The sequence below is a fragment of the Oncorhynchus clarkii genome, chromosome 4 (genome assembly GCF_045791955.1).
Source record: "Oncorhynchus clarkii lewisi isolate Uvic-CL-2024 chromosome 4, UVic_Ocla_1.0, whole genome shotgun sequence".
NCBI classification, from domain to species: Eukaryota; Metazoa; Chordata; class Actinopteri; order Salmoniformes; family Salmonidae; genus Oncorhynchus; species Oncorhynchus clarkii.
Window position 1 is genome coordinate 22,971,960 of NC_092150.1, and position 25,514 is coordinate 22,997,473.

Sequence of the window (25,514 nt, forward strand, 5' to 3'; positions counted from 1 at the left end):
CATGGGGGAGGCAGTCAGTGTGTGTACAGGGACAAACTGAAATTAATTACTATTGCCCCTGGACAGTCCTGTCCTGACAAGTCACATCTGTATGAAGGGGAAAATATAAAATATAAGAAAAACTATACTGTTAGTGTTCTCCCCCTTCAACCAAACATTCCCTGTTCCTCCAGTTTTTCTGCTCTCACTCAAGACTAAATTCAACCATTATGAGACATCTGGTAATTCAATTTAGACCTTAAACACACCTTTAAACAGTCAGTCAATGGGATGTATTATTACATATGCAAGTCTGATATCAAAGCTATGGTTTCATAAGAAATTATTTAATGCAAATTCTCAGTTATCGTCTAAACAAATGTGTCCTTAATACGTCAATCAGCAGTTGAAAAAATAATGAAATGTTTTCCCTGCCAGCTGCCACTGTTTTGCTAAAAATCCAAGGGTGTGGCTGGAGAAATGTAACCACTCTCAAATTCATTGATAGAGGTATGGATGCAAGGACTGACCATCCATGACATCAAAATAATAGTTCTAAACGTGTGTCGAGGCTATACAATGTTTGTTTACATTTAGTTTGTTTACAAACATTGGGGTAAAACAAGCTTATGTTTTGGATTCTGATGGGGTATGACTAAACTCATGAGACATTTCTAAGTTATATTCTTCAAGAATAAATGGGTACACATCTTTAATTTATAAATCCAAAAATGGATGTAGCTACTGCAGATTGCTCCTTTAAACAGATAAGGTAAGGTTGAATAACAGTGTCTAAATATGTGTGTTCTTACTCTTGGGATTAATCTATATAAAAATGGACATGGATCCATAGTGTTCTCTGTCCTAACCCTGAAAAATAATGGGCCTGCTGTCTGGGTATTCCTTTGCCATCTGTGTCATACAAAGCAAGCCTTTTCTCCTCAGACATAATTTTTTCCCCCACACTCACCTGCCCACAGCCGCAGCACCAATCTGAGCCCTGGCTTTGAAGGGGAGAACCCTGGAATACTGAAAACTGAGACGTGTGCACAATAACACAGAAAGATTATAAATTAGACTGATGATAAGTTAATTTTACAATAAGGTCATTCATTCATCTAGGCTAGCAGAACAAAAGGCAAACTCTCATTGTGAGGAAAGCGAATGGCTTGCCTCTGCAGTGCCCTGGCTCTATGTATGTGTTGAAAGGCCAGTGCTATACACAGCGATTGGGTGCAGACTGACAGTGCGGTACAATATTTCCTTTCCTTGGAGGGCTTGATAAAAGAGGGGGAGGTTGCCCTCTCCTACTGTTGAATCTAATTTCACTGTCATGCATTTACAGTATGGTTTATTCTTGGCTAGGAAATAAACACAAACATGATGACTGTGAATAAACCTTTTTGACATCAACTTTTGAAAAAAAATACATATTTGAATGGTTTTCAGCCATTTCACAGTTCGTTAATAATACAAATTTAAAAAGTCAGGCACTAGAGCTACGTAATACCATCATATCACAGAGATCATCAACCTGATTCAGCCACAGGCCGATTTTTGTCTTGAGTGGATGGTCTGGAGACCGAAACATAATTACAAATAATTTGTAGACCGCAAATTGACAAAGAAGCCCAAACAGATATATTTGACTAAAACATAATAATTCAAACCTTGCTTAAATTTATTTACAATCTCTTTATTATGCGTGGAAATAATTGGGAACATATTAACAAAATCTAAATCATGTGGAGACAAATTTATGTTGCATTTACAGTCTTTTATGTCCCAACATTTTTGGGGCCAAATAAAACCACCCGCGCCAGTTGGGTAACCCTGTCATATCAAATCTGACAATTCTGCTAATGCCGCAGGTAAGGTAACTACAGTATTAATAGCAACAGGTGATGGTGATCCACTGTGGATGGAAACTGCACCCCCCTGAGAATCAGCCTCCACCATTATCAACACTCACTTATACCTGCCACACAATTCATCTTCTTTTGTTCAAGTGAATAATTGGTTCTGGAATTGAAGAGGAAAATAGTATTCATCATAATACAGTTCAACTGGCCTCCAGGGATATAAAGAAGCCACATGCACAGCCACCAACTGCACACACACCTCTAACAGTTCACTTTCAGCCGTTGCTTGTGAAGGAAAGTAGAGGGACTGTTACTTATTCCAACCAGCATCTGCTCATACCCTTGGCAGTAGAAAACGCGATTTCAGCATCTACTGGGAAACTAAAATATGCCCTGCCATGCGTTTATTTGTCTTTATTATTGTGTCATAAAGAAATTGTATTTTACGGTTTAATTACTTTAAAGCCAATGGACAGCCCTTACACTCAAATTGTATTTTACGGTTTAATTACTTTAAAGCCAATGGACAGCCCTTACACTCAAATATAGCAACAAACAGATCTGATCAGCAAATAAATGAAATACAACAGCTGAATCAAATAAGCCCTAATAGAGTTGCCGGTGTAACACTTCTCAAGTTGAGGTGATAGAGCGCTTTGGTTGACATTGAAAACGCAACACTATCCTATGGTTGTGCGCTCTCTAGTGGTTAATGACAATAATGCGAATTTTCATTGTGGATGGAATGGCTGGACCAAGTCAGATGAATTGTAGATGTTTAATATATAGTAACCAAATATTACAATTCTACCTTCCTTCTCAGCTAAAATAAAAAAAGTTAACCTAAATTAAAGTGAATGACTTTGCACATGTGGCCTATTGAAGTGTCCAAGCTGACGGAAGGCTGATAAAAACCACGACAGATGACACTCTGTTTAGCAATCACCGAAAATCTAAGAACATTAGTGAGAAATTCTTACATATATTAACTCTATGTATTATTAATTAGTTAAGAAAAATATTTCAACCATCCGCAATTTATTAACAAACAAGACTGAGGAGACAGTTAAGGGAGCCTTGTTTCTGGCTACAGAGAAAATGAGTATTATACTACAACATTACCAGCTGGCTTTTTAGCCTGTGGTTCCCTGCCCACAAACATCCCAGGAGGACTGAACTACACAAGACAGGGCATATTAATATAACTAGGAATAAAGTATATCATGTATACATTTACGTATGAAGTTGACAATTTCTTCTTTAATAAACTCAACTGTATTACATTATTGTTAAATGTTGACATTTGATTTGATTTAAACCAATGACTATTCACGCAGGATGTGTTTCCTGACGTGGTTTATCACATGTAGGAACCATTTGGATGGTAATTGTTTCCTGACGTCGTTTATTTACCGGGACAACTGCGCACGACCTTCCACTTCCTGTTCTCTCTTTTAGAAATCTAAAACATAACGTTTAGCGAGATAACTAGCTAGAATACCAAACAATTTCATGTTCCGTTGAGAAAAACGCTAGCTAAAATCCGACATGGCCCTACAGAAAGTATGGACGTCGAAGAGTGTTTTAAACAGGTAAATAAACTAAGTGTTGGTTTTGAAGACATTCATTGGGACGCACGTTAGATAACAAGTAGCTCTGGTCCAGGGCGTTACTTGCGGCTTGAGCCGCATTCAACGCCCTGTAATTTAAAACAAACAAAACATGTTTTTACCTTTATTTAACTAGGCAAGTCAGGGAGGGGGAGGAAACAAGGTTGAATCATGACGTCAGTGATCTGCAGGTTGGAGCTCTAAAAAGAGGCCCGGGTTCCAGACCAAGTTGGATGATCTTTCAAAATGTATTTACCCACTCTAAGCTTGTTTCTTTCAGAGTTCCCAGTTGTCTTGAACTAACTAAGTCTGAGATTTCCAAGTTTCCAGTTGGCCAATGTATTCAACCTTTTCTGGCCCATGGTGTTGCATGTGAATGTTGATCTTTTTAAGCTGGGAAAAGAGACCCTTAAACCCCAACTTGGACAACACACCCTCTCCACTGAATAGCAGGCTAGTGATTGCTTTGTCACGCTTACAGTTAGCCACTGAATTCTTTCAAACCACTCATTGTTTAATTTGTGTTTTCTCTTGTGTCCTTTTTATGTCCAATGCTGATGAGCACCGATACGTTTTATCTATAACTTTTCTTCATATGACAAGGACTAAAAACGGTTTGCCAGTAGATTGCCGACTTGATTCATGATGATGACTTCTTCTCCAGCTTGCTGTCTAAGATTTAGCTTGCTAAGTATGATGTTGACAGTCCAATCAAAGCTATGATAGATATAACGTGATTTGATGTAATTTTATCTGTGGCAAATGACCTTGAGCCGGACTTGGATGGGCACTTCAAATGTAAATCTATAGCAGTACCCAAGGGGCTTGAATATTCGAGTTCTCCCCATAGATTTTGCGGTGATGTCATGTCCCCATGAGTGACAGAACACTGAGCCAATCACGGCGCAAATAGAGAACATTACCAACCCCAACGCTCTGTATTTTCTGCTGGCTCTCCCACAAACACAGAAAGCACTGAGCTAGGCTGAAACACTTGCATTTTGGACCAGCCTTGGTCAAGAAAGCAAAAAGAGACCATGTTTGTATGTGTCTTAATTGTATTTTGTATTTTTTACATTGTAAACTGATGTGACAAGTTTGAATGCCAAAATAACATACAAAACAGGCCACTGTGCAGGGGTGTATTCATTATGCCGATTCTGTTGCAAAGTGTTTAGTCGGTTTTGCAACAGAAACCGTTTATAACCGTTTATTCCAACGAAACCGCTTTCCAACGAAAACGAAAGTTTCAATTGGACAAATTCAGGTTTTGCTTTATTTGCTACCGTTTGGTTCTTAAATGGTAAACTGTTTCAGTTGCAATACGTAATGAATACACCCATGGGAGTGTATTTATTATGACGATTCTGTTGCAACGCATTTCTTAAACGGAAACTAACTAAACGGGGAGGGATCTACCTGAATTTGTTCAATAGAACCCGACCAGGCCGGGTTTTGGGGAAGTCAATGAGAGAAGTGAAAAATGATTTCTTACATGCTGACTAAACTGTCCGTGTTGCAAAATAAATGTACACATGCATGTTTGTGAATAATTTCATCCAAACTGCTCCTGCAGGCCTGTGTAGCCAGGAGCTAAAATAGATGCTTGACGTGCTACATGTCCCGCCTTTCCCAACTACTCATTGGTTTTTATGAGCATACTAACCCACATGATTGAAAGATAAGAGGTCCACACTCCAGTCCAGTTGGTGGTAGTATGCACCTTTAAGTTGGTTGCCAACCACCATATCAAATCCAGAAGAAGTGGAAAGATGAATGAGGAGAGTTTTTTATTTTATTTTTAGATATTAATCAAAGAAAACTAACTAGCTTTCCCCTTTTATCTGTGGATTAATTGTTGGAGTAGAGAACGCATGATTTTGTATGACTCAAAATAGGTCAAAATTCTACAAATATCCAGCCAAAAAAGGACCATATGTATTTCAGGTAAAATAACAACCAAATATTTATATCCTAGGAAAAATGTGCTAGCAACAGCAAGCTCTGTTTCCAGCTCCTAAGCAACTTTGCAGTATTTATTTTTCATTTATTTTTTCTTACGTTGTTAGCCCGGAACGTTTTTTTTTTGTGTTGTTATTACATACAGCCGGAAATAACTTTTGGATATCAGAGTGAATATCCCAGAGGCTGCTCCAAGACGCCGCCGGTGAAGAAGAGGTATTCGGAGCGGACTTTTAGTCCGACTCACGAGGCATGCGCGCCATCCACTGCTTCCGAGTATATTACTCGTTAATGTTCAGTCCCTGGACAATAAAGTAGATGAGCTCAGGGTGAGGATCTCCTTCCAGATAGACATCAGGGACTGTAACATACTTTGTTTCACGGAATCATGTCTCTCTCTGGATATACTATCCCCGATATACTGCTCTCATGCTTGCCTCGAAGTGAGCATAAAAGGCATTTAGCTCATCTGGTAGGCTCGCATCACTGGGCAGCTCGCGGCAAGCTTCTGAGTACATTTGCATGAAGCCTTTATATTAGTTTGTCCTTTCTAGATCCTAATTGTTTCAACATTGTGAATGTTTTGTCTTTTAGATGTCTACAAGAGATGGTTGCTCAGAGTCATTTCCTTCGTGTATCAAGTTTACACACAACAACCACTCAGCACAACTCCAACAAGACATCAATTGTACGAAGCAGTCGACAGAAGTATGAAAGGTTGTATCCACTGTTGCTCGTACAACCTGATGGTTCCACAATTAACATTAGGTACAAAGAGCCCAAGAGGATACTCATGGTAAGCATCCTTGAACTGAAAACAAAAATTGGATTATCTGTTTTTGCAGTGTTTGGCTATTCAGGAATACTACATTTGAATGCTAATCAGATTGTGAGACTGATTGTGAGGATTTGGTATTGTATCCCTTCTTCAGATGCCTGTGGACATCAGTACACTCTCAGAGGAAGAAAGGAAAATGAGGATGCGGAAGCGGGATCCCAGGAAGGGCGCTGTTAAGCAGAGGACAGTGGAATTCGAAGATGATTTCAAAGTGGATGATTACAGCAAGTTTTGGAAGAAGTGATAGAGCCTGTTGTAGCTATTTAACTTGGACTATTCTGCCAATCAGAGTTTTCGGTTAGCCAACAATTGTCAGCTTTTGGAAAACAAATTAATCAATGAAAAGCTGTTAAATAAAACTGTTGCAGTCCAAAATGACTGGTAAAAAAAAAACTCCCATTGCAAAATGTTATTTATTCATTGATGGAAATACATTTGACCATCATTCTTATCGGTCTATAGGTCAATTTGCATAATATAGTGGAATAAAATTGTTGTGTGTATTTGCGTTAGTCATGTAGCCTATCTGATTTATCCAACATAACTATCACTCACACAGCATACAGAGCTTATTTTGAGCGGGATTCCTCCTGCAGCTCCTCAGTTGCTTACTGCAAGAGTAAAATGTGCTTTTATAAGCCCATTGCACAACAATTGTAAATGCAATTGCATGTTAAACAGTTTTGGTGCACAATTAAAAAGAGCTAGGCCTACTATTTTTATTTCTCAACTCGTAGCCTAATTGAAGCTTACCTCCCATTCAACATTCAAGTGCAGGCAAAAGGCTATCAGCATGTCACCACCACGCTACAATGTGAGCTGGAGGCAGGATGCATTTTGAAATTCATTGTCTGAAATCTGAATGTTTAACTTCATATAATGAGGCATGTCTTACTTTGCTTCAAAGTAGCCTATAGGCAAAATCCGACCATGGAAACGACTTCATAGGCGGCGCGTGAGTTTCAAGTTTGGGCAAGCTTACAATTTATACTACCATTTCAACCGATCTGTCTGCATAAGAACTGTTCGTCGGGAGCTTCATGAAATGTGTTTCCATGGCCGAGCAGCCACACAAGCCTAAGATCACCATCTGTAATGCCAAGTGTCGGCTGGAGTTGTGTAAAGCTTGTCGCCATTGGACTCTGGAGCAGTGATGAATCATGCTTCACCGTCAGGCAGTCCGCCGGTCGAATCTGGGTTTGGCGGATGCCAGTAGAACGCTACCTACCCCGATGCATAGTGTCAGTGAAGTGGAGGAGGAATAATGGTCTGGGGCTGTTTTTCATGGTTCGGGCTAGGCCCCTTAGTTCCAGTGAAAGGAAATCTTAAAGCAACAGCATACAATTGTTTTATTTATTTCACCTTTATTTAACCAGGTAGGCTAGTTGAGAACAAGTTCTCATTTGCAACTGCGACCTGGCCAAGATAAAGCATAGCAGTGTGAACAGACAACACAGAGTTACACATGGAGTAAACAATTAACAAGTCAATAACACAGTAGAAAAAAAGAGAGTCTATATACATTGTGTGCAAAAGGCATGAGGAGGTATGCGAATAATTACAATTTTGCAGATTAACACTGGAGTGATAAATGATCAGATGGTCATGTACAGGTGTGATATTGGTGTGCAAAAGAGCAGAAAAGTAAATAAATAAAAACAGTATGGGGATGAGGTAGGTAAAATTGGGTGGGCTATTTACCGATAAGACTATGTACAGCTGCAGCGATCGGTTAGCTGCTCAGATAGCAGATGTTTGAAGTTGGTGAGGGAGATAAAAGTCATTCTAGATGATTCTGTGCTTCCAACTTTGTGGCAACAGTTTGGGGAAGGCCCTTTCCTGCTTCAGCATGACAATACCCCTGTGCACAAAGCAAGGTCCATACAGAAATGGAAGCCTTTCCAGAAGAGTGGAGGCTGATATAGCAGCAAAAGGGGGAACAACTCCATATTAATGCCCATGATTTTGTATTGAGATATCCAAGCAGCAGGTGTCCACATACTTTTGGTCATGTAGCATATTTTAGATGCTTTTCACTGACCGCCTCAAGTCAATAATCAGCCAGGCCTATTTCCACACTCTTCCCCCCCCCACCCCAAAAAAAGCTAATGATCCTCGATTCCTCTGGCTAAATCATGATTTCTGGTGAAGTATTGAGTGATTTAATTTATTTCTGTATAGACAGGAGTAGTTATACAGTTGAAGTGGGAAGTTTACATACACTTAGGTTGGAGTCATTAAAACTAGTTTTTCAACAACTCCACAAATTTGTTAACAAACTATAGTTTTAGCAAGTCGGTTAGGACATCTACTTTGTGCATGACACAAGTAGTTTTTCCAACAATTGTTTACAGACGATTATTTCACTGTATCACAATTCCAGTGAGTCAGAAGTTTACATACACTAAATTGATTGTGTCTTAACTTTTTATTGCCCAAACTGTCTTCTGTGTGGGTATGTTGCCCTCTGATTAGGGTCACGGGGTGAATGTTGAATTAAAAAATGGAACATCTGGTCTCTTGAAACATGCTGTGTCATGATTACAGTGTACATTCCAATGTACAGTGAGTCATAACACCATTGCTGAGCTGTAACAATCTCTTGGTTAAAAGAGTCCAGAACTCCATGCCAGATTTTGCACACAACACCCGGTTACAATGTGGGCGTCCTAAATAATCTACAAATGCAAGTCATTCTAATTCAGCGGTAGCTACCGTTTGGAAACGAGGTCACTCCTGTTAGAATAAAGTAACTGAAGTTGCTGAATAGTTCATAAAGGCTTTCTACCACGATAGATTTATCGATTTACCAAGGACACCACATGGAAAAACACACCACCAGTGCTAAGGTGCTCCTCAACCATGCTACGATTTTGTATCTTCACACGGGGAATTTAGTAAACCGAAGCCGTCTCAAGAAACAATGTCCGTCTTCACCTAGCGAAGAGGTAAGACTGACCATTGGACTCTGTCATAACTGACTGGCTAGCTGAAGTAAGATGTTTAAGAAAATAGTGCAACATTGGTCAGTTAGCTGGAGTGTAGTCATTAATCCCCATGGTCCAAAAACGGACAAATTCAGGTAGGTCCCATTCCCTCCCGTTTAAGAAACGTTTTTCAACAGAATTGGCAGAATGAATACACCCCTGGCTAGATGTTAACTAGTTAGCTTGAAAAACCATAGCCTCGACGTTAAATAGCTAACTATATTGAACAAAAATAAACTTCAAATATTTTAATGAGTTATATTTCATATAAGGAAATCAGTCCATTTGAAATAAATAAATTGGGCCCTAATCTATGGATTTCACATGACGGAATACAGATATCTGTTGGTCACATATAATTTTCTGATCCAGGCCCCTACCTTTTTTTTAAAGGTATCTGGGCCAGGATTCACCTGATAATGAGATTCAAGAATGCATGATACATTTGAGGACAAGGACTTGTCGTGTGTAGGTTCTAAAAGGCCAGCCTTTATTTAGCATTAACAACCATAACTGTCATTGAAGCTGTGCACCACCTGACTCTCATAAGTGTAACTAAGACTCTCCCTGCACCATTTCATAGTTATTGTATAACATGCTATAGCTCTGGCCACACATTTTCATGCTGTTCAAATCACCCATTGTGCCCAGCAGTGTACAAAATAATCATATACTTTCCATATGACGTCTTTCAAAGTAATGTTAGATAATTTAGCATCTTTGCATGATCTGTAGGTGTCCATGAAAGCCCTACCCAGTTACAAGTGTTTATAGCAACCCTGTTAGCACTGCTATTAATTTAGTCCCCTCAAAAATTTTTTTGCATTACAGATTCAAGACTGTGTTCGAGCCACTCTTAATGAGTGGTGTGCCACCATACCACTAACAACTTCACCAACGGTGAGACATCACTCCGACCACACACTCACTATTCAATACCACATAGTTGTATTTCCCATGCATATTTTATTACACACATGGCTACATAACAGCTTTTCACCAACATCCAAACAGTATCAAGTGTCCATAATCCCTGTTTACCAAGTTCCCATAGTGACCAAGTGTCTACAGTACCTGCTAACATTTTACATCATCTAGCAGGGATGGATCCATAATGAAAAACAATTGTGTAACCATTGGTTCCCTTTCAGTCAGTCAAGTTTGGTACAACATACTATGGGGAGTCACACTCTTGCGACTAGAGTTAAAGGATCTACAATCACACCTGACAAGGTCAATGAAATCCTGTCTCGCTGGAAGCACCGCCTTCCACAGGTGATAACAATAATGTATATAAATCCTGGATTGCTGATGTTATGTATTGGCCATTGAGAGGCTTTGAAGCACTGGTTGGCCATATTGGCACTCCCCAGTTGGAGTAGTCCTCCATAGGAATGAACAGAATTCTATAGTATTTCAATTAAATGTTTCAAGGACCAAATAACATGCCTTTTTGTTGTAGTGGGGCCAGTAACATTAGTACTCTTTTATATACACTGCTCAAAAAAATAAAGGGAACACTTAAACAACACAATGTAACTCCAATTCAATCACACTTCTGTGAAATCAAACTGTCCACTTAGGAAGCAACACTGATTGACAATAAATTTCACATGCTGTTGTGCAATTGGAATAGACAACAGGTGGAAATTATAAGCAATTAGCAAGACATCCCCCAATAAAGGAGTGGTTCTGCAGGTGGGGACCACAGACCACTTCTCAGTTCCTTTGCCTCCTGGCTGATGTTTTGGTCACTTTTGAATGCTGGCAGTGCTTTCACTCTAGTGGTAGCATGAGACGGAGTCTACAACCCACACAAGTGGCTCAGGTAGTGCAGCTCATCCAGGATGGCACATCAATGCGAGCTGTGGCAAGAAGGTTTGCTGTGTCTGTCAGCGTAGTGTCCAGAGCATGGAGGCGCTACCAGGAGACAGGCCAGTACATCAGGAGACGGGGAGGAGGCCGTAGGAGGGCAACAACCCAGCAGCAGGACCGCTACCTCCGCCTTTGTGCAAGGAGGAGCACTGCCAGAGCCCTGCAAAATGACCTCCAGCACGCCACATGTGCATGTCTGCTCAAACGGTCAGAAACAGACTCCATGAGGGTGGTATGAGGGCCCGATGTCCACAGGTGGGGGTTGTGCTTACAGCCCAACACCGTGCAGGACGTTTTTCATTCGCCAGAGAACACCAAGATTGGCAAATCTGGTGGGTGGGTTAGTCATGGTGTGGGGTAGCATTTCTTTGGGAGGCCGCACAGTCCTCCATGTGCTCGCCAGAGGTAGCCTGACTGCCATTAGGTACCGAGATGAGATCCTCAGACCCCTTGTGAGACCATATGCTGGTGCGGTTAGCCCTGGGTTCCTCCTAATGCAAGACAATGCTAGACCTCATGTGGCTGGAGTGTCAGCAGTTCCTGCAAGAGGAAGGCATTGATGCTATGGACTGGCCCGCCCGTTCCCCAGAACTGAATTCAATTGAGCACATCTGGGACATGTCTCGCTCCATCCACCAACGCCACATTACACCACAGACTGTCCAGGAGTTGGCGGATGCTTTAGACCAGGTCTGGGAGGAGATCCGTCAGGAGACCATCCGCCACCTCATCAGGAGCATGTCCAGACGTTGTTGGGAGGTCATACAGGCACGTGGAGGCCACACACACTACTGAGCCTGATTTTGACTTGTTTTAAGGACGTTACATCAAAGTTGGATCAGCCTGTAGTGTGGTTTTCCACTTTAATTTTGAGTGTGACTCCAAATCCAGAGCTCCATGGGTTGCTAAATATGATTTTCATTGATCATTTTTGTGATTTTGTTGTCAGCACATTCAACTATGTAAAGAAAAGTATTTAATAAGAATATTTCACTCATTCAGATCTAGGATGTGTTATTTTAGTGTTCCCTTTATTTTTTTGAGCAGTGTACAGTGCCTTGCGAAAGTATTCGGCCCCCTTGAACTTTGCGACCTTTTGCCACATTTCAGGCTTCAAACATAAAGATATAAAACTGTATTTTTTTGTGAAGGATCAGCAACAAGTGGGACACAATCGTGAAGTGGAACGACATTTATTGGATATTTCAAACCTTTTTAACAAATCAAAAACTGAAAAATTGGGCGTGCAAAATTATTCAACCCCTTTACTTTCAGTGCAGCAAACTCTCTCCAGAAGTTCAGTGAGGATCTCTGAATGATCCAATGTTGACCTAAATGACTAATGATGATAAATACAATGCACCTGTGCGTAATCAAGTCTCCGTATAAATGCATCTGCACTGTGATAGTCTCAGAGGTCCGTTAAAAGCGCAGAGAGCATCATGAAGAACAAGGAACACACCAGGCAGGTCCGAGATACTGTTGTGAAGAAGTTTAAAGCCGGATTTGGATACAAAAAGATTTCCCAAGCTTTAAAAATCCCAAGGAGCACTGTGCAAGCGATAATATTGAAATAGAAGGAGTATCAGACCACTGCAAATCTACCAAGACCTGGCCGTCCCTCTAAACGTTCAGCTCATACAAGGAGAAGACTGATCAGAGATGCAGCCAAGAGGCCCATGAACACTCTGGATGAACTGCAGAGATCTACAGCTGAAACTTGTCCATAGGCTCGTATATACAATCTGGCCTTTATGGAAGAGTGGTAAGAAGAAAGCCATTTCTAAAGATATCCATAAAAAGTGTTGTTTAAAGTTTGCCACAAGCCACCTGGGAGACACACCAAACATGTGGAAGAAGGTGCTCTGGTCAGATGAAGCCAAAATTGAACTTTTTGGCAACAATGCAAAACGTTATGTTTGGCGTAAAAGCAACACAGCTGAACACACCATCCCCACTGTCAAACATGGTGGTGGCAGCATCATGGTTTGGGCCTGCTTTTCTTCAGCAGGGACAGGGAAGATGGTTAAAATTGATGGGAAGATGGATGGAGCCAAATACAGGACCATTCTGGAAGAAAAGCTGATGGAGTCTGCAAAAGACCTGAGACTGAGACAGAGATTTGTCTTCCAACAAGATAATGATCCAAAACATAAAGCAAAATCTACAATGGAATGGTTCAAAAATAAACATATCCAGGTGTTAGAATGGCCAAGTCAAAGTCCAGACCTGAATCCAATCAAGAATCTGTGGAAAGAACTGAAAACTGCTGTTCACAAATGTTCTCCATCCAACCTCACTGAGCTCGAGCTGTTTTGCAAGGAGGAATGGGAAAAAATTTCAGTCTCTCGATGTGCAAAACTGATAGAGACATACCCCAAGCGACTTACAGCTGTAATCGCAGCAAAAGGTGGCGCTACAAAGTATTAACTTAAGGGGGCTGAATAATTTTGCACGCCCAATTTTTCAGTTTTTGATTTATTAAAAAAGTTTGAAATATCCAATAAATGTCGTTCCACTTCATGATTGTGTCCCACTTGTTGTTGATTCTTCACAAAAAAATACAGTTTTATATCTTTATGTTTGAAGCCTGAAATGTGGCAAAAGGTCGCAAAGTTCAAGGGGGCCGAATACTTTCGCAAGGCACTGTGTATATACACACACACACTGAACAAAAATATAAACGCAACATGCGTGTTGGTCCCATGTTTCATGAGCTGAAATAAAAGATCCCATAAATGTTCCATAGGCAAAAAAATCTTATTTCTCAAATGTTGTGCCCAAATTTGTTTACATCCCTGTTAGTGAGCATTTCTCCTTTGCCAAGATAATCCATCCATCCACCTGACAGGTGTGGCATATCAAGAAGTGGATTAAACAGGTGTACCTTGTGCTAGCGACAATAAAAGGCTACTCTCTAAAATGTGCAGTTTTGTCACACAGCACAATGCCACAGATGTCTCAAGTAGAGGGAGCGTGCAATTGGCATGCGGACTACAGGAATGTCCACCATAACTATTGCCAGAGAATTGAATGTTTGGCAATTCTCTGGCAATACGTCCAACCGGCCTCAGAACCTCAGACCACGTGTAACCACGTCAGCCCAGGATCTCCAAATCTGGCTTCTTTAACTGCGGGATCGTCTGAGACAGCCACCTGGACAGCTGATGAAACTGAGTATTTCGGTCAGTAATAAAGCCCCTTTTGTGGGGGAAAACTCATTCTGATTGGCTGGGCCTGGCTCCCGAGTGGGTGGGCCTATGCCCTACAAGGCCCAACCATGGCTGCACTCTAGCCCAGTTGTGTGAAATCCGTAGATAAGGGCTTAATTAATTTATTGACTGATTTCCCTATGAACTGTAATTTTGTAAAATTGTTGGTCGTTGTCTTACGTTTGTTCTTTGTGTATACTTTTTTTTGTTTCGATCATGTATATTGAAATTAAGGTGTCTAATAGAATAAACATGTAAAAAAAAAAATAGACATTAATAAAAGCATTTTTATAGCTTTCTTTAAATGACAATGGGGAGGAGTACCAAAATGGACTCGCGATGGCTTCAGTACAGCGCACCCTGTTAGTCACATCACCGGGTGATAAGGCTCAGATTCATTCCTTAAATTATTCTGCTCTTCACCTCGGTGTGAACAGGAATGATATGCGCTACTAAAACAAACAATTAGAACATGAGACTTTTACATTGCGCTAACAAAACGTGCTCACCCCCTGGACATTGTGTGCTGAGGTTTGTATGGTTCTCATAAATTTCCTAATCCCATACAATTAGTTCTTCAAGTTAGTTGTATTGTATGACTTGGCTCGGTGCATGCTTAGGCTGCCCTCACTCAAATCAGTTCATGTGCGAGATAAGGAGACCGCTGTCACTGTTCCCTTACTCGTTTGTGGCACAGGTTCTCTTGACAATCGTGGAGCATTCTTTAGGGAGCTTGGTGTTTCCCTAAAGCGATGCATAGCGTGCTAGCCAGTTAAGCTAGTAACTTCTAGCTATTCCGCCTTCCTAGCGGTGTTTGGGTAGAATTGCTTGGGTAGCTCCGGTCTAGCATTACGTCGCTTGGTTAGTTAGTCTAAATGGACCGTGCTGCGATCTGAGGCTAGCTAGCTTAGACTAAAAGCCTCATGGCTAATGTCGGCTAGCATGCATAACTTCAGGCAAATTAAGCTTACTAGCTTTCCTCCGGCGTTAAGGCAATCACATTCCTAGAGTGGAGGAAGCGGGGCTTGCGGGCACCTTCAATGATGAAGCTGCCTCCGAGCACTGGGCATGGGTAACCCCTGGAGTGAGGGGTCTTCTCACGGGTCTGCGCAACCGGTGAACCCCTAAACAAAAACATTACGGTGATGTCAGTCAGTGCCCCCACGTTTGGTTACGGCCAAACGTGGGGGCACCGGGCTTCATCCAGGCTATAGTCTCACGGAAGCACAATTTAGTTTGGAATTTTGTCCATGTTTAAAGCTCCTCTGTTACCCCATATTCCATGGTGTTCACAGGGCTCAAGGGGTATACCATTTCTCCCCATAGTGAGAGTAATAAGTTGGCTTTGTCCACAAGGGGGCTGGAAAATTGCAAATAGCGCTTTTCTAACCCCGGAGAGGTTGTCCGGGTTTCAGCTCTGCTTGGCCCAGTTTAGGTTGGGGCGCACAGTACTTTTTCACCAATTTCTGCAATTTCTGCGCCTACTGAGGTTGATGGCTTCTATGATAGTGGTCGTTCCCCTGGGACTATTGTTGTGACTGTTCCAGTGCTGGTTGCTAGCCATGAGCTTGGATACATATCGCCACCTAAACCTCTCGATTCATGTGTCCTTGACTTGCCTTCAGGGCACTGGCCCAGTGGCGGGATCGCTGGCTACTGTCACAAGGGTTTCTCATTGTCCGGGTGTTCTGCAATATGGTCACGACAGACGTGTCTCCCCCCAAGGGTGGGCGAGCTGTGCGAGGGTTACTCAATTCGGGGAGTATGGACGGTGTCAGAGTGCCTGGCATATTAGTTACCTGGAACTTCTGACACTGTACATAGCGCTCTGGCGCTGCTTCCCTCGTTTGTCGGGCCGGCATGTGCTGGTCAGAGCCATCATGATGACGGTGGCATCCATCAGAAGGCGTGGGACACACGGTCCCTCCCCGCCTCACCTAGGCTCACACCCTGTTGCTGTGTGGCTCAATTGGTAGAGAATGGCGCATCAAACACCAGGGTGGTGGGTTCTATTCCCATTGGAGACAAGTATGAAAATGTATGCACGTGCTACTGTAAGTTTCTCTGGATAAATGACTGAAATAGAACATGTGGAGCAGTTTGCATTTGCTCTTCGAGTGATTCATGTTCCCGGTTGCCTCAACTCTGGGGGGTGCCCCCCTGGATAGCAGAAGTGGAGACTGCCAGATATGGGAGATTATGCAATGCCGACAGGTCTTTACGCCTAACTCAAACGCGCATTGTCATTTATTTTTCTTGATGAGAGAACAGAGTGCACCATTGGGCACTGATGCTCTGGCGTACCAGTGGCCTCTAAGTGTTTCCACCAGTGGTTCTGATTCAACCCATGTTGGAGAGGGTGCGCCAGGAGAGCTTATCATTGATTCTTGTGGCTCCACTTTGGCCCAAGCAGCCTTGGTTCCCGGAGATCATTCACCTTTTTAGGCGGGGACCTGTGGCCACTCCCGTTGCACGGGGACCTGTTGTGCCAGGTGCACAGGCAGGTTTGGCGTGGAACGATTTGGTTATTTTCTGCCTGGCCCCTGAGTGGGCTAATCTGATGGCTAGAGGTTTACCTCCCGAATGTTCAAATAACATTTTATTTGTCACATACACATGGTTAGCAGATGTTAATGCGAGTGTAGCGAAATGCTTGTGCTTCTAGTTCCGACAATGCAGTAATAACCAACGAGTAATCTAGATAACAATTCCAAAACTACTACCTTATACGCACAAGTGTAAAGGGATAAAGAATATGTACATAAAGATATATGAATGAGTGATGGTACAGAGCGGCATAGGCAAGATGCAGTAGATGGTATCGAGTACAGTATATACGTATACATATGAGATAAATAATGTAGGGTATGTAAACATTATATTAAGTAGCATTGTTTAAAGTGGCTAGTGATATATTTTACATCAATTCCCATTATTAAAGTGGCTGGAGTTGAGTCAGTGTGTTGGCAGCAGCCACTCAATGTTAGTGGTGGCTGTTTAACAGTCTGATGGCCTTGAGATAGAAGTTGTTTTTCAGTCTCTCAGTCCCAGCTTTGATGCACCTGTACTGACCTCGCCTTCTGGATGATAGTGGGGTGAACAGGCAGTGGCTCGGGTGGTTGTTGTCCTTGATGATCTTTATGGCCTTCCTGTGACATCGGGTGGTGTAGTTGTCCTGGAGGGCAGGTAGTTTGCCCCCGGTGATGCGTTGTGCAGACCTCACTACCCTCTGGAGAGCCTTACGGTTGTGGGCGGAGCAGTTGCCGTACCAGGCGGTGATACAGCCCGACAGGATGCTCTCGATTGTGCGTCTGTAGAAGTTTGTGAGTGCTTTTGGTGACAAGCCAAATTTCTTCAGCCTCCTGAGGTTGAAGAGGCGCTGCTGCGCCTTCTTCACGATGCTGTCTGTGTGGGTGGACCAATCCTGACTTCAGTTTAAAGATTAGTGGCACTGTATTGTCCTCAAAGTGGGAAAAAAAGTTATTTAGTCTGCCTGGGAGCAAGGCATCCTGGTCCGTGACTGGGCTGGTTTTCTTTTTGTAATCCGTGATTGACTGTAGACCCTGCCGCATACCTCTTGTGTCTGAGCCGTTGAATTGCGATTCTACTTTGTCTCTATACTGACGCTTAGCTTGTTTGATTGCCTTGCGGAGGGAATAGTTACACTGTTTGTATTTGGTCATGTTTCCGGTCACCTTGCCCTGATTAAAAGCAGTGGTTCGGGCTTTCAGTTTCACGCGAATGCTGCCATCAATCCACGGTTTCTGGTTTGGGAATGTTTTAATCGTTGCTATGGGAACGACATCTTCAACGCACGTTCTAATGAACTCGCTCACAGAATCAGCGTATTCGTCAATGTTGTTGTTTGACGCAATACGAAACATATCCCAGTCCACGTGATGGAAGCAGTCTTGGAGCGTGGAATCAGATTGGTCGGACCAGCGTTGAACAGACCTCAGCGTGGGAGCTTCTTGTTTTAGCTTCTGTCTGTAGGCAGGGAGCAACAAAATGGAGTCGTGGTCAGCTTTTCCAAAAGGAGGGCGGGGGAGGGCCTTATATGCATCGCGGAAGTTAGAATAGCAATGATCCAAGGTTTTACCAGCCCTGGTTGCGCAATCGATATACTGATACAATTTAGGGAGTATTGTTTTCAGATTAGCCTTGTTCAAATCCCCAGCTACAATGAATGCAGCCTCAGGGTGTGTGGATTCCAGTTTGCAAAGAGTCAAATAAAGTTCGTTCAGAGCCATCGATGTGTCTGCTTGGGGGGGAATATATACGGCTGTGATTATAATCGAAGAGAATTCCCTTGGTAGACATTTGATTGAGAGGAATTCTAAATCAGGTGAACAGAAGGACTTGAGTTCCTGTATGTTGTTGTGGCCACACCACGTCACGTTAACCATAAAGCATACGCCCCCGCCCCTCTTACCAGAAAGATGTTTGTTTCTGTCGGCGCGATGTGTGGAGAAACCAGCTGGCTGCACCGACTCCAATAGCGTCTCTCGAGTGAGCCATGTTTCCATGAAGCAAAGAACGTTACAGTCCCTGATGTGCCTCTGGAATGCTACCCTTGCTCGGATTTCATCAGCCTTGTTGTCAAGAGACTGGACATTGGCGAGTAGTATGCTAGGGAGTGGCGCGCGATGTGCCCGTCTCCAGAGCCTGACCAGAAGACCACTTCGTTTGCCTCTTTTACGACGTCGTTGTTTTGGGTCGCAGGCTGGGATGTCCTGGGTGGAAGGCAGAACACAGGATTCGCTCCGGGACAGTTATATTCTTGGTCGTACTGATGGTGAGTTGACGCTGCTCTTATATTCAGTAGTTCTTCTCGACTGTAATGAAACCTAAGATGACCTGGGGTACCAATGTAAGAAATAACACATAAAAAAACAAACTGCATAGTTTCTTAGGAACGCGAAGCGAGGCGGCCATATCTGTCGGCGCCGGAAGTTATTGCTACCATTCAGTCCACAAGTGCACTTCCACGTGAGGACCTTATGCATTTGTCGCAAGTGTTTGAGCTCTGTTGATAAGATGGAGTGCTGGTTCCTTTTCAGTGCTCTGAGGTACATCCATATGTTCCTAAAGGAGCTATTCGAGCAGGGACAGGCTTTCTCTACTTTAAAAGTGTACATGATCGCTATGTGGGTGTGTCGTGTGGGAATTGACGGAGCCACACCGGGGACGTTGTGCAGTTCCTGAAAGGTGTACACAGTCTCTAAACCTATTGCGCCCACATGGGACTTGGTGCTGGTTTTTGGGGCTGGTTTTTGGGGCACTGTGTGTCCCATTTTGAGTCTCTGGAGTTGGTGGCACTACAAAACCTCCCTACTCATGACTTTGGCCTAGGCTAAATATGTTGGAGACCAACCACGTGTAATCAGTACACCCTTCCTGTACTTCGTTTGCCCCGGGCGACTAAGGTGACATTGTTTCCAAATGCGGCCTTAGCCCCGGAAGTCATGGAAATGTCCTAGAGGTCCTTAGCTTTGAGCGATTTCCCTTTTCATCTCCTCCTTTTGCTCTGAAGAGCAACAAAGGTTATATGCCCAGTGTCCGGTGTGAGCTTTATGCACATGCACTGAATGGTTATGGTTGGTTATGTGACCAGCTTTTTGTCTGTTTTGCTAATCTAGCTCATGTCAGGACACTCTTTTAAGGAGCGCATCTCCCACTGGATTGTAGAGGATATCTCCCTGGCACATTGCAGCAAGTGTCCCCTAGCAGTGTACTTGCTACCCCACCAGGGGTCTGGCAGTGTCTTGGCTGTTGTTTAAAGGATTGACTGTAGGAGATATTTGTGCTGCGGACAGTTGGGCATCGCCACACTTTTTTTATTTTCTTGAGCTTTTATCGTTAGTCACTGCTCTGTGTATCCCACAGTGTGCTTACGGACAGGGGAAAGTCACTAGGTGTTTGCAATACCCAGACTGACGCATCTGGCTGGGTCAGGTCTGGGTGCTCTGCCATGGGCCACTTCATTCAGCTTGGGCAGTGACCGTAGTTTGTTGTACCGAAGTTGACTGACTGAAAGGGAGCGTAACGTTATGACTATAACAACTGATCCCTGCAGGAGGGAAACAAGGCACAACACCTGTTTGGCCACCCGTCCCTGGGCTCGTGAAGAGTGGTATTAAATTGAAGGAATGAATCCGAGCCTCGCGCTTTTCAGATGTGGAAGGCGGGGCTTCCAGCGAGGCATAGATTTCAGTGGCCCTGCGTGGCGTGATTGTAGATCTTTAAACTGAAGTCAGGAGTGTGCGACTCTCCATAGTATGTTGTAACTCGTTTCCCTCCTTCAGGGAACAGGAGTTATACAGGGAGCTCAAAGTATTGGGACAGTGACACATTTGTTTTGGCTCTGTACTCCAGCACTTTGGAATTTTAAATTATACAATGACTATGTGTATGTTAAGGTGTAGACTGTCCGCTTTAATTTGAGGGTATTTTCATCCATATCGGGCGAACTGTTTCGATTTTTACAGTACGTTGTGTACATAGTGCGTTGCTTTTAACTTTCTCTCTCATCATTATTCACGATTCATTCATGATAATCTGTAATGGTAGCATCTTTGTTAATGTAGAACTGTTTAGAAACATTCTTATTTACAATGAAAGTGAATCCAAAATGACACTACATTATTTAACATTCATTTATATTGGGCACAAAATAATCTGAAACACAACCAAAACAAACTGCAAATGCATCCAAGTTTGTAGAGTCACAAGCTTGATGTAGTCATTGCGAGCTAGAAATTAGACCAAATACTAAACTTTTGACTACTTTCAATGCGCATAAGTGAATTTGTCTCAATACTTTTGATAAAATGTGGGGACTGTGCCAAAGGTGCTGTAATTTCCAAACAGTTTACCCGATATGTGGCGTAAACATCCAAAACAACAGGAAAAAAGTCACTGTCCCAATACTTTTGGAGCTTACAGTAGTCCCAATGTTACGATACTACTATGCAATTGCGTTCTTCTGCTGGGAAAACAAAATAGCTGCACGTTGATTGACCGCAATGAATTTATCAGACTGATGAAAGGGAACTGTCATAGTAATCATTCATGCAAAGTTGGCTGTGAAAGGTTCTACATGTGCTTCTGTTGTGAAGTTTGAGTGGCTTTGCCCTGTTGCTTTTCTGCTGGGGTCAGCTAATCTGCTTCCACACGCTCAGTGAGTACAGCGGGGGGGTCTTACATACACAAAGTCAAAGCTTATGTTCCCTGCAATGAAATCCCACAAGTTTGTGAAATCAAAAGCATGTGTTTGTATTTGGACAAAGTTAAGACAATATTGATGTTGCTTTTTTTCTTTGTATTTTTAAGCTGATTATTTTTCTTTAACACGTTTGTTGTAAATTTAGGACCTACCAGACACCCTTGACTGCTCCATCCCTCAAGCTACAGAAGCAATCACACCTGAAGAAAGGGAGGAGCTGAAGGTCTCTGGTGAGTTACTGGTATTCTATGACAGGGGGTTCTCAGTGGCACATGGGCCCCACTTTTTTACATAATTATTATTATTTATTTTTTTTAATGGCCAAGGGATCCCTGGAGTAAGTTCAGAGGGTGTAATACAATGCAATTATTAGTCTAAAATGTTATATTCTTAACCCTGGGCAGCATGGGCCTGGGAGACATACAGCGATATTGGTATCTACAGTACTCCACAATTATTATATAAATATATATATTTTTTTCATAACTGCAATATTTTCTCTCTGCCTCATAGCAAAATGTGAAGAATTGCAGGATATTAGCTTCAACAACCAAAAAATCTCTCTGCTCCTTGACTATCTGTAGAATTGAAGGAAATGTGCTTGAACACTCCCAAATGTTCTCTCCGTGCCAAGAAATGGGTTTTTAAAATGTTCCTTCCCAGGGATGGAGACTTGTTTCGTTGGGCCATGTATTGCCAAAGTCACAGAACTCTTTGTATGCTATTTTTATGTCACTCGAGTTGTGTTCTGATTATGAGGGGGGGTCCCTTATGAATTTGCTATCAGAAAGGGGTCCCTGGCCTGAAAGTTTAGGAACCCCTGCTTTGATACCATAGTTTGGTGTGGCATTGGCATAAGGAATTATGAGCCAAGTGTGTGAATTTCATGACAAAAATACCATTCCTGGTGCCTTACTGATTGTTTGCGTTTTTATTAACATGTCCATATTCTTGCTTTACAGTGAAACTATTTATTTGCGAGGCAGACCTCTCTTCAATCAAAGATGCAGTCGATAAGTGTGAGTATTACATTTACAAAACAGCAAAGGACCACTGACTCTGTGACTGTACGGAAAAGTCATTTGGCACAGGCAGTCTGTAGACCTGACCATGTCAAATAAAAATGCAACAGACTTTAGTATCGGTGAACTGCTTTTGTTGGCATGCCAACTCCTTTCCTTACCTCAATTTGTTGTATTTGAAAGATGAAATCCGTACAGGCAGAAGCTATCACATCTGTTTGGGATATTACAACAACAAAGATGTTGATCACTTCAAAAAACTAACTTTTTTTCCCCCGACATTATTGAATGTGCGGTAGAACACCAGAATATGTACTGAGCTGTGTGTATATTTTTTTTACCACGCTCCTGGAAGCTCCTCTTCTCTGTTTCATCTAAGTAAAACAAAGGCACTGTTTCCCCTTTTACAGATTTCAGCTTTAAGAAGTACGCACTCTGTATACTAGTTTCATGCTCATAAGACTGTTTGTGACAGCTTGTCAGGCCTTGGCTGTGTCCCAGCTGGACTCGGTGATCATTGCACCCCCTGTTCTGCCTGAGGGGGAGAGCCAGACCCTGGAGAACCTGCAGCCTGCCTGGACGGAGCTGGAGGGCTTGGTGCAGAGCCACAAGATCGCTGCCATCGGAACCTCCGACCTGGACAAGGAGCTCCTGGAGCAGCTCTACAACTGGGCCCAGGTGAGTGGTGATGCTGACGAGACCATCAGATTGTTGTAGGTTAGCGTTGGTGTATTTGGGGTTTTGAATTGTTTTATTTTCTCCTGGTCTAGGTGAAACCCAGTAGTAACCAGGTGAATCTGGCCTCCTGCTGTGTGATGCCCCCTGACCTGACTGCTTTTGCAAAGGAGTTTGACATTCAGCTACTGACTCATAATGACCCAAAAGGTGAAGATTGTGATCATTTCAATTTGTAATCTTTTCACTGTATAATCAGATAATACATGTTAAGGAAAGGCTGTGTGTGCTCTGAGGGGCACTGAATTAACACATTGTATTTTCCTGTAGAACTGATTACTGCTGCCAGCTTCCAGGAGGCAGTGCAGGAGAGCACTCAGGACCTGAAGGTAGCAGACTGGAGGTTGGAGTGGGTTTTGCGCTACTCCATCATTGTCAAAAGCAGGGGGATCATCAAAGCAAAAGGCTACCTTGTTCACTCAAAGAGAAACAACTTGTAGCATGTCCTCTGAAAATCTGTTATTCAGATGTTACTCGTGTCCAATGCATTTTAGACGGGTATATAGTTAGCTAAACCTTTAACAAACACGGCTACAAAACTGAATTGGAACCACAGAAATAATTCAATTGTTTAGATGAATCACCTTGTTTTAGTACAATGTTAGAATTATTGCAAAGCAGTTTAAAGGTTAAACAGCCTCTAACCCACTACGGAAATGTCCCATGATATTTTTACATTATGTAGAGGTGAGTACTTTGGATCGGTTGTTAAAGCCACAGAGCGAGAGATGTAAAGTCCTAGTGCGCTCTGATGTGTATGAACAGCTCCTTCTGTTTTCTACTGTATAATACTGGCACCCTGTATAGTGGGGACAAGAGCCTAATTCCAATAGATTTCTGACGAGTGAAAAAAATGTATGGTTAGTTCATGAACTTCTCTTGATTTAGTGTACAGTAGTGATTTGATTTTTAGAAACAACTTTATGGATGTTAAATGTTGTCTTGGCAAGTCTTTGTATATTCATATATGTTTTTTTAAGCCCAGTGCTACTGACCGGGTATACCAGGATATGATTTGTCCTATACCCCTAACTGCTCATACTTATTAGAAAATGTGTCCCTATCTAAGTGGTAATATGAGAAATATCCCCAAATGAGGTTGACATTCATAGTAGGCTTGACACCTTTATTGTGTATGTGATAGTACTGGAATATTCCAGATTGGCATGGAAAATGAATTCTAAGCTCTGAAGTGTCTGGGTGGATGTCTTATTTATTAATCATGGCATTTCTTCCAGGCAGGGTCCACAAATCCTAAGAAGTTTGAGTTCTCTATTGTACTGTAATAATTAATATATTTAATGTTACCATTTTCTGTATTGTTCTATTGGGTTTATTAAATGATTAAACACTTTTGAAGTGTTTTGTGTTCATTGGAAGAGATGGGTGCACATGATCACTATCCATTTCTTTCAGATCACATAAAAACAGGGGGAGTATCTATAAACTAAATCCTCCTCGAATGATAAACTTTACTAGACTAAAGTCTCATTGGAGTACTGTGATCCGCACAAATGTGTTTATGCTCCTTAGCATGCATCGCAATTCGATTGGTCGGGTTTTGATCGAAGAAGCTAGATGGTGGTTGGAAGAGCTTGCTTGTTTGAAATGGAACCGCTTTGCGGTAGCATTTGATAAAGAACAACATCAAGATGAAGTAGCTGCTTTATAGGTGGGATGTACTGTTGAGCACCACAGCCCGAGGGGTTCGTACTGGTTGTGCAGGGATTGTGACAGCTGCTTAAATGGTGTCCCTTGAGAAGGCTAGAATAAGATGTATGTCAGGAGAAGTGCAGTATTATAAGGAGCAAAAGACTTGGAATACAGGGGAGGAGGAATGGAGGAAAAAAGAGAGGCAGAGGAGATCAGGGAGAGAGGATGAGCTAGAGTTGGTTAAAAATTATGTTTAAAAAAAAGATGGTAGAAAGTGTAAGAAAAGTGAGCTGAAGACAGGAGGCAAACTGGAAGCGAATGAGGTCGAAGTATCGGAGGCGGTAGGTGTGGTGAAGGTCTCGGAGCACCGGGGGTCAGGATAAAGATGAGTCTGTGACAGGAGTGAAGTTTTTGGAAACAGTGGACCCTTTGCCTTTTGGCTGATCCATTTGTGGTGAAAACTGCTGGGTGCTGTTGAATCGGTGAAGGTAACCAGAAGTGGTCTTGTGATAATTGTGTGTTTCTGCTGGTCAGAGGGAGAATCCGCATTAAAC

General features: G+C 42.4%; 2 protein-coding genes across 2 annotated transcripts; both read left to right on the forward strand.

Moving 5' to 3' along the window:
• Positions 1-3,244: 3,244 nt before the first annotated feature.
• LOC139407627 (mitochondrial ribosomal protein L55) lies at positions 3,245-6,967 on the forward strand. The gene is made up of 3 exons (XM_071151460.1): positions 3,245-3,433; positions 6,008-6,209; positions 6,346-6,967. The coding sequence occupies exons 1-3, from the start codon at positions 3,390-3,392 to the stop codon at positions 6,493-6,495; spliced, it is 396 nt and encodes a 131-aa protein (XP_071007561.1). The 5' UTR covers positions 3,245-3,389; the 3' UTR covers positions 6,496-6,967.
• A 1,922-nt stretch (positions 6,968-8,889) lies between these two features.
• LOC139406609 (glutamate--cysteine ligase regulatory subunit-like) lies at positions 8,890-24,660 on the forward strand. Its single transcript, XM_071149381.1, has 7 exons — positions 8,890-9,199; positions 10,070-10,138; positions 21,696-21,780; positions 22,513-22,569; positions 23,048-23,250; positions 23,343-23,457; positions 23,578-24,660. The coding sequence occupies exons 1-7, from the start codon at positions 9,074-9,076 to the stop codon at positions 23,745-23,747; spliced, it is 825 nt and encodes a 274-aa protein (XP_071005482.1). The 5' UTR covers positions 8,890-9,073; the 3' UTR covers positions 23,748-24,660.
• Positions 24,661-25,514: the final 854 nt, after the last annotated feature.